This window comes from Etheostoma spectabile, chromosome 15 (assembly GCF_008692095.1).
Source record: "Etheostoma spectabile isolate EspeVRDwgs_2016 chromosome 15, UIUC_Espe_1.0, whole genome shotgun sequence".
Classification (NCBI taxonomy): Eukaryota; Metazoa; Chordata; class Actinopteri; order Perciformes; family Percidae; genus Etheostoma; species Etheostoma spectabile.
The window spans coordinates 6,292,513-6,301,923 of NC_045747.1; the positions used below are offsets into that span (position 1 = coordinate 6,292,513).

General features: G+C 40.0%; 1 protein-coding gene across 1 annotated transcript in view; it reads left to right on the top strand.

The window, feature by feature from the left end:
- cacna1ia (calcium voltage-gated channel subunit alpha1 Ia) overlaps positions 1-9,411 on the top strand; it is a 43,610-nt gene that overhangs the window by 7,197 nt on the left and 27,002 nt on the right. The window contains exons 3-4 of the mRNA XM_032538166.1: positions 4,734-4,831; positions 9,021-9,180. Of these exons, the coding sequence (XP_032394057.1) occupies positions 4,734-4,831; positions 9,021-9,180 (258 nt within the window). The remainder of the gene's footprint in view (positions 1-4,733; positions 4,832-9,020; positions 9,181-9,411) is intronic.

The window sequence follows — 9,411 nt, forward strand, 5'->3', positions numbered from 1 at the left end:
GAAGTTTCCTGTCGCACGACTGAAACAACCTTTGAACGTACACATGTTCCACCAAGACAAGTTCCTTTCCAAGGCAGAGGCACCCAAGAGGATTTTGATGCCAATAAACCATCCCACAATGCTGTGTAGACAAGCTAGACCTTACTTTGCATCGCTGTGGAGGAAGGTCTGGCAGTGCGAGACTAGACTCTGACAAACAACGTTGTCCTGTTAATTTGGAGGACGTGTTGCCTTCAGGACTTGTTTCCTTGCTCTGATTGCAGCGGAATGTCACTTTTACTTCAGTCCAGTCTGCTCCAAACTATTTGTTCAAGCTCTGTATTAAAATCTGAGTATATAATGAAGCCGTCAAGTGCTGTTAAGTGCAGCATGATTTTCAGTCACTCGAGACATTTTCACATTTTCATTTTGCGGGTCTGTGTAGCGCTGATGATGCAGGATGACAGGTCACCAAAACTGTCTAATGAATGAGTAACCTGTCAATCCATGTGACTTCATGTTTACAACTCCTGGTTTCTTCGTAAAACGTCAGTGTGGACACTAAATAGATCAGAAAGGATAAGCAGAGGGAACCAAACTACAGATGTTAACAAAACATTGTCATCAACATTCATTCTTCATCTGCTAATTTGCATGTCAGTTAAGTTCATAAAGTACAAGTCCGAGATTTAAAACAATAATCATTTGTTCATTAATCCATGGTAAAAACATTATGATTCTTTTCAAAATTATACTTTTGCGCAAAAAAGGATTTACTTATATCCAATTTTGTATTTTAATTGGAACCAGTTTCATGTTATGGTACAATCAACATTTTAACAGTACAGATGCAATCTCATGAAGCATGTTCTATAAGCCTTGGAGACATTTAATCAGAAGACTAATTGCACATGCAACACTGTGACAGTAAATGGGGCAGGTGGGGGGTGTCCTCTGAGAATGAAACCATAAGGCAGCAACCACTGGTGCACTGCCACAGACACTACAGTATAACAGAAGACTGGGCACGATACAGTATTGGGTATTCACTTGGATAAAGCATGCTGTCATTTGTCTGTTTTATTTTAAATTTTTTCCACATTAATTAACACTTGGTGAGTAGATAGCACAAGGTTTGTTTTGGACAAGCACATATGTATACATTGAAAGTAAAAAAAGTTTATTAGGCAGACATGAAGAAGAAAAGAAATGAGGGAATGAAAGACGGAAACTGATCATTTAAACCTGAGTTTTCGAGATGTACCCACTGCGGAAAGATCCACAACAACTGCCCACAAGACTATACAAATGCATAGTTATATATTGTGTAAGGTATTGCATAAGTTTGGATTGCTCTTATGAAATGCCCTTTGCATGGGCTACAACCGTGTGACACACACACACTAGATGGAAGCATATGAACAAAACAAAAGCAAACACACCTGCTCGAACACCTGCTCTGAACGAAGTGAAATGAGAGGCTCAGACATGGGCAATAAAGCAAGCGTGTGTGTGTGTGTGTGTGGTGTGAGAGAGAGAGAGAGAGAGAGAGAGAGAGAGAGAGAGAGAGAGAGAGAGAGAGAGAGAGAGAGAGAGAGAAGCTTGTATAATAGCACACAAAGAAAGGTAGAGCAACAGACTAACCAGGTTAGGTGGAGGGACATTTATCTCTATTTGAGATGAATCACTTTATAGCCAGTGGATATTCATGGATGCTTATAGTGTGTGTTGGTGTGTGTTGGTGGCACACAATTACACACAGAGATTACAGTTTGTCATCGTATGCCTTTAGAGTTTGTTAATCTGCACTTGCGTGCGTGCGTGTGTGTATGGTGTGTGTGTGTGTGTGTGTGTGTGTGTGTGTGTGTGTGTGTGTGTTGTGTGTGTGTGTGTGTGTGTGTGTGTGTGTGTGTGTTATTGTGTGTGGGTATATGCACTAGTGTGAATGTCTTCGTTTCCTCTTGGCAGCAGCCCTAGATTAGCGTCTAGGCTAATTGCAGACGGCATTGCCAAACTTGCCAGGCCAAATCACAGCCCACAGTCTGCTATGAGCTCCGTGTCTGTTACCCCCAGGCACCACCTTGCTCTCTTGCCCTCCTTTGTTGCTCTTCTTCACATGCTTGAATGTACATGTTCCCTTGTCATTTCCCCTTCAGACCCCATACAGACCAGGCTTTCGTCCAGACAGGCTCTCCGGGTGGTTTCATGCTTTTGCTTCATAACCCTGCCACTCATAGTCTCCTTTATTTTCTATACTGCATATTTTGTTCTAGCCTAATCCCCTACACTGAAATGTAAGAGTACCTAGCCTGTCTGGTATCTGCAGTGCCAACAGAAACATTGTAGTATGTCTCTGTGCATGTGTCCGCTGAGATTTTTGATCAGGGATGAAGCACAAAAAAAAATCAGTCATGCTTTCCATATTTATTCTAATGTATGCCTTAGATAGGTTGAAAAAAATGTATCAGGTCAAAGAAATGTTGTACTTTCTTACTCCAAACTGACATTGACGGTATTTTTTTTCAAACTCGATGTCCTTGGGTTTGTGAAAGGCGCTATATAAGTCAAAATTATTATTATTATTATTATTATTATTATTATTATAAGATTTCTTATTGCTGCTTTCTTAAAGCAAGATTGTGGATTTTATGTAAATGATGCAGGAAAACTACTTTCTTGATGCTGAACTTCATCTTTGATGCATGTTGTTAATTTGACAGTTAAATCACGAAAGATTTCAGATGTCTTGATTCAAGATGCTTTTTGTTATTTTCCTTGTCTCTAATGTTAAATGTGCCTCTGACCTCCTCTCATTTGGTCTACTCTGGGTTTCCCCTTAAAGCTCCTCATGTCATATCGATATAAACACGCACACACACTTTTACAAAAAAGCATGAATGACATGAAGACATCACAAGCAAAAAAGGAATGTGGGGAAATAGAGAACAATCGTAAAAAGGACGCTTCCGGCAGTCCATTAATTACCCTCCCAAACACAGCGGCCTGATTGATGTGTACAGAAAGAGACACTTCTATAGAGCGCACACACATATACACACACACGGCGCGCATACGGCACACAAAGACACATGTTCAAAGACCCACACATGTGCAGGAACATCTGTGATCTCCTGTTCTCTCTTTCACGTTTTCCAAATGCTTTCTTCCAAATGCTTTTGGATCACTTAAAAAATAGTACGTAAATGTGCATCCATGTGATTGGTTTTGATTTTGTGGGTGAAATCTGTCTAATGGATTATTTCTCACCCTGTAACCTAATCAAGCTACGTACAGTTAAACAATCCAGTTGTCTTGCCCTTGAGCTACCTAAACATTGTGTTTAGTGTTTTAAGTCTTTAAAAACTCCCTTTTGATATCTGTTCTGCAGCCCAAATCTACCATAGATACTAAATTTGTTCGAGGCAGATTGTAATAGAAACTCTTCATTATACTGGGACTCTGTACTTCCGACTACAAAATTGGTCTGCAACATGCCTCTACATACTTGTAAAGATACACTCTCTCAAGGCTTGTAAGCTTTACCGTACAAACAAAAAAGACTGTTACAAGTCCAGAAGAAGTACCCGTTTCACCCCAAAAAACACCCAAATTTATTTTAGATATTTCACTTAAATATGATAAACTGCCTGTCAGCTAAGTGGTAGTTCAACCCGCTTGTTATAACAAGTATGCTACTTAAGTGGGAGCTGGGGTGTTACTCTGTTGGTGACTGCACTGTGGTGAAGGGCAAATGAAAATAATTTCCCTGTGGGATTAATAAAGTATCACATTATTGTAAATGACACGGTCCATAAATCTGTGTATGTGAGAGACAGTGAGCTTGTTTTGTCAAAGCCAGTGGATGCGGTTTGGGTGTTATTAGCTTGAGGGACTGCTGCTGCTGTTGGTATCATGCTGTCCCAACACTGCTGTAGCCCCGGGCCCATCAATTCTGTGCACAGACACGCTTAAAAACTATTACACAATGTACACCATTTGCACTACATACACAAAGTGGCCCTTATCTTTAACACATACTGTAAAAACTCACTCACTTCTGTCACTATCTATGTGTTGATGATAACAGTCATGTAATATAAGTGTGCTACATTCAAACATACACACACTGCGCACACACACACACGCACACACACACACACACACGCACACACACACACACACATACACACACACACACACACACACACACACACACACACACACACACACACATATACACGGCAAACCATGGCCATTCTCCTGTGAAAGTGGTTTGGGTTTTGGGGCACAAACAGCTTAGCCATGCTGTGGAAATGACTTGCTACCAGATGCCAGGCTCTGACTGAGCCACAACATCCGGCAGGCAACACTTAGAATAGAATGAATCCCTCTTTTCCTGCTCTCTTTCTTTCTCTTGCTCACCTCCCTTTCATGTAATTCCCCCCTTTTGATGCTTTGTCACTTTATCCCTCCACCTCTTTCTCTTGAGTGTTGCAACACTCTTTACAGTAGACATTTCCCATACTGTTGAAGCTCCCAAAGCTCTGGGAGGGGACAGTTGCGACTAGCTCCAAGAATGACCATTGGTGTTATCTCATGAGCAGAGGTCTCTGGTCCAGCTGCTGCCGTGGTAATCATTTTTTGTCATATTGTGAACCAGTAGCTCACCCAGGCAAGAACCAAAAGGTTAAATGATATTCTCTTTCTTTTTGTTTTCTGCCTTTCCTTCTCTCTCTCTCTGTTTGTTTATCCAGGATGGTAGAGTACTCACTGGACCTGCAGAACATCAACCTGTCGGCCATTCGGACAGTGCGGGTCCTTCGGCCACTCAAAGCCATCAACAGAGTGCCAAGTGAGAACATTTACATTTTTTTGTTTGTGCAAAAGTGTGCTTTAACGTGACAATACTTGTCTGTGCTTGTACTTGGTCTTTGTGCTCCTGTGTGTCTGTCAGTCCACATAAAGCACAAATGCATCTGCATGGAAATTCATGTATATGTATTTCATCTCTAGCTTTTTTGCGAGCCACCTGTTCCCCACAGGCATCATTAAACATTCATCTTATGCTTAATCACACAGCCCGCTCAGGCCCTGAGTCACAGCTTTATCAGATTTACAAACCATCTATTAATGCTGCTCCACTGATCATTCCGTGACCATCAACTTGTTCCTTTCATCTACAACTTAATTCTTGGCCAAACTTTTAACTCCTATTGATTTCTTTGTCCTACTGCCCTATCAGGCAACTATTTACAATTATAAGCACCAGTTAGCCTGCCCAAGCTATGTTCCGATTGGTCTGGTCACTTAGTGCAATAGTTTAGCAGTGAGCCAAGCATTAGTAGTAAATGCTACTTGTGGGCAATGAAGTTTTAGATACTAATATCAAGTAATTCGTATTCTTAAAAACAAAACACATTTTCCGTTAATATAAAAAAGGCATGCTTTTTGAGATTGTATACTTTTTTCATGTAAATAACTTGGTTTTGACACACACTCTTAAACAGAAAACTTTGATTCAGTACAGGTCAGATAAGGACCTCAATATTTTAAAGTCACTGAGAGAGGCCCTCTCTTCCAAATAATCAATGAAAAGAGTCTGCAGCAGTATGGAGCTGATTGCGTGAAAGCCCTGTTGCAAAATTCCGTTTGGGCATTGGGGACAGAGACTGTAGGAAAAAGAAAGCCATCTAGTTACTGATCAGAAGGTTTTTATATTTTTCACGGGGAGAGATGAGCAGAAAGAGTGGATGTGTTTAAGTCTGCTTGTGAGATGCTTTCTGGCTATGCAGGGCCTTCAGACTGCAAGTATGGACAGTTACAACACTTTTGTCCACAAGCTTCCTTTGTGTTATTTCAACAAGCACACATCTATAGCCTTTTTTATGTTTTTTTATCCAACCAATTACTTTACCTTTTCAGCTTATATCATGCAGTTTTTCTTCTCTGCTGCTTTCATCACCCCCTTCTGAAAATACTTATACAGTGTCCAAATTGATTTTAATTTCCCGCACATTACAAAATACAAGTTACCTTTCAGGTGGATCCTACTCAGCCCAATATTTAAGATGACCACAGCAGCAGTACTCAGACACTGCATTCAAACCACTTGAAGCGTAATGTAGTAGAGTGGGCATAGTGTTTCAAGTGTACAGATTGTAAACAAATCTGCTTTCTAGAGATGATTATGCATCAGCATGAATCTATGAGTTTGTTAGCATATGCATAGTTGCATATTCATGCATGTATACAGTACATATATGTATAGTATATACATATATACACAGTATATATATATACATATATATATATATATATATATATAATATATGTAATATAATATATAATCGTGATATATTATGTATATACAGTGTATACTGATGTTGTATATAGTATTATGTCTTGTATGATGTACTGTCTAGTGTGTATATGTGTGTGTGTTTACATGAGTCTACTCATAGTTTCTCTTGTTCATATTTGGTCATACTGTAGTTGTGTGTGTGCCTGTGTGTGTGTGTGCGTGTGTGTGTGATGTGTGCATATTTTTACGATGTGAACAGTAAGCTGCATGTAGTAACCTAATTTTGTCCACTCTCCTTGACCTCATTTGGCATTAGGGAGCATGGGGATGAAGCTATTTGTTACTTGTTTTGTTGGATCATTACTTTGCCCACAGAGCACACAGGGAGTACACAGGGAGCATGAACACTTTCTGACCTCTCACACACCTCAATTTGTAACCCTTCAACAAAATGACAGTAGCAGTCCTGTACGGTGTGGTGTGTGTGTGTGTGTGGTGTGTGTGTGGTGTGTGTGTGTGTGTGTGTGTGTGTGTGTGTGGTGTGTGTGTGTGTTTGTGTTTGTGTTTGTGTGTGTGTGTGTGTGTGTGTGTGTGTGCGCTGTTGTGTTAACCTTCCTTTTTGGTCAAATTGGTTTAAGATAGTGGGAGTGCTAGACAACAAAACACTGTAGAAACTAGTGTTTTAAGGAAGGAAAGAGAAGAGAACTCTTGTGGTTTAATAAATAGCACAGGCAGATAGCTGTAAATGTGTTTCCATTGTGGCGCTAGGGGAGGCATCCATCTTTATCTGGGAACTACAGGAGCTGGCAAACTGGTACAGTCACCAGGAGGGGAGAGAGATGGAAACAGGTAGTGAAGATGCGAGAGAATGACAAAAATAAGGAGGAAAGCTGAAAAAAAGATTGATTCGTATGATACCATACAGTTTCTTTTCTGTCTGATTACATTTGTACGCTTTCATTTCCTGTAATACTTGTCTCTTGTTTGCATGCACCTTTTTCTCTTTCTTTTTGTTCTTTCGTTCCTTCCTACTTTCTTTCCTATTTTCGTATTTTTTCGGCACACCCTCGGGTTGTGTCTCATTCTTGTTTTTCCTCTCTTCCACTCCATCCGTCTTTCCCTCTCTTCACCCAATTAGGCCTAATGGAACAGTGGCCTAATGATAAGGACCCTGGGGAACAAACACATTTAGACTCGACTCCAGTCGCCACCAGAGACCCATACACACAAGCAATGCTACTGCTCTCCATTTAATACAAGTAGACGAGACAAATTGGCCGCAGGAACAAGACGGGTGTTTATTCTCTTAAAAAAAAAATTGCGATTGAATTTTCATGGATTCCTCATCCAAGATTGACTCATTGATGTCAATGTGTTATTCACATCTTTTTTCTCTACAAAGAGCTTTGCCAAAGGCAGGAGGGATCTTCTCCTTCATACAAAATATTATTTGGCATAAGGTGGATATTGCACTTTGACCACTCTTTACATTGGTGTTCAAAATCAATTATTCTACACATGCAGATACACACTGTATGTTGACCTGATTAATGAGCCTCTAAACATGAGCACACACATTTTAAATGGGCACATAATCACTGATCTAGATGTAGTAAAAAAACAAAAGGCAGTGACAGCATTGATTAGAACTTAAGGTATTTGAATTCTTGTAAATATTGTCTGCATGTGTGTACATTGTCATCATCTCTCTCAGCTTCTCTCCTGTCATTCAGTATGTTGGCAGGTTAGATGCGCTGTTGTGTTTACGACACATAAACCTACTGTTGAGTTGTTATTCATGAATCACAGTATGGCACTGAAGCACACTCCTCTCTCAGGTGTCAGTACAAGGTGGCTGTGATCTCATCAGTGGGTTTCACCTCTCTCTCTTCTTAATCCAATCAGCTGTCATTATGTTCCACTATTCACATCTCAATATGTCATCTCTGCAGGGCGGGGCCCATCCACAGGGGATGAGGTCATGATTTTTCGACAGGGGACGAGCTTGTATTTCTGCAATTAGGGTTCATCTAATCATAAATGGGACCTCATGTAGCCTGGTTACCCTTGTTAGTTCATGGGGTGGACTGTAAAGTAGTTAGTATACTGTATGTGCTTTCAAATCAGTTTGCTCTCATTAGCAGATTTTCAAATAAATGTCTAAAAATGTTAGGCTTTAGGTAGGCTTTTAATTTTCATAGTTATGTTTCATTTCTACTAAATTCCAACAGCCAATACGTTTTAAAGAGAATGTAATTCCATGCAGATTAAACTTTGTATCAACATATTGAGGATTCTTAATTATTTCAGTAAATTGTTTTGGACATTTTTGTCTTCATCAGAAAGTTAACAGTGAAGAGGCAGTCAGAAAACGGGCGGGGGGAGAAAATATCCACTGACAACATATGACAATTTTTCACTCTTTCAGATCTGCTATTAAAACATGATTGGTGTCTTCTATGTTAATGTAAAGAGAAATCAAAGGCTAAAAAATGTAGTAGTGTGTAATCACGGATGCTTCTAATGTATTGGTAATACATACTTACAACATTCCATAAACAGAGATTGGTAGAATCAATTTCATTGTAACAGTAGGTTTAGTTGTAATAGACCTACGATAGGATCCACATACCCAAGAGACATTGTGCAACAAAGCAATCTATATACAAAGGTTGTGTTTTCTCATCAATGGCGTAAGCCTGTGATAATCTTTGATTGATTGACCTGCTGCAACACACAGGTATGCGTATCCTGGTGAACCTGCTGCTAGACACTCTACCCATGCTAGGCAATGTGCTGCTGCTCTGCTTCTTCGTATTCTTCATCTTTGGCATCATCGGCGTGCAGCTGTGGGCGGGGCTACTGAGGAATCGCTGCTACCTGGAGGAGAACTTCAACCTGTGAGTTTAACACTGCGTGTCAGTGAGTGTGTGTTTTATGCCAATCCCTTTGTGATGTCAAATTAAGTGGATGGGTCACACACCTGACCTGTATGCTTCCCATTCATTTCCCTATTCATCTATAAAAAATATTGTAAAAATTTATATTTTATGCAGTTTGTATATGAGCAAACAATCTTTTAATGCCTGACAGTTTCCCCTTTTAGACTATTTTTGTACAAGATTGAACAT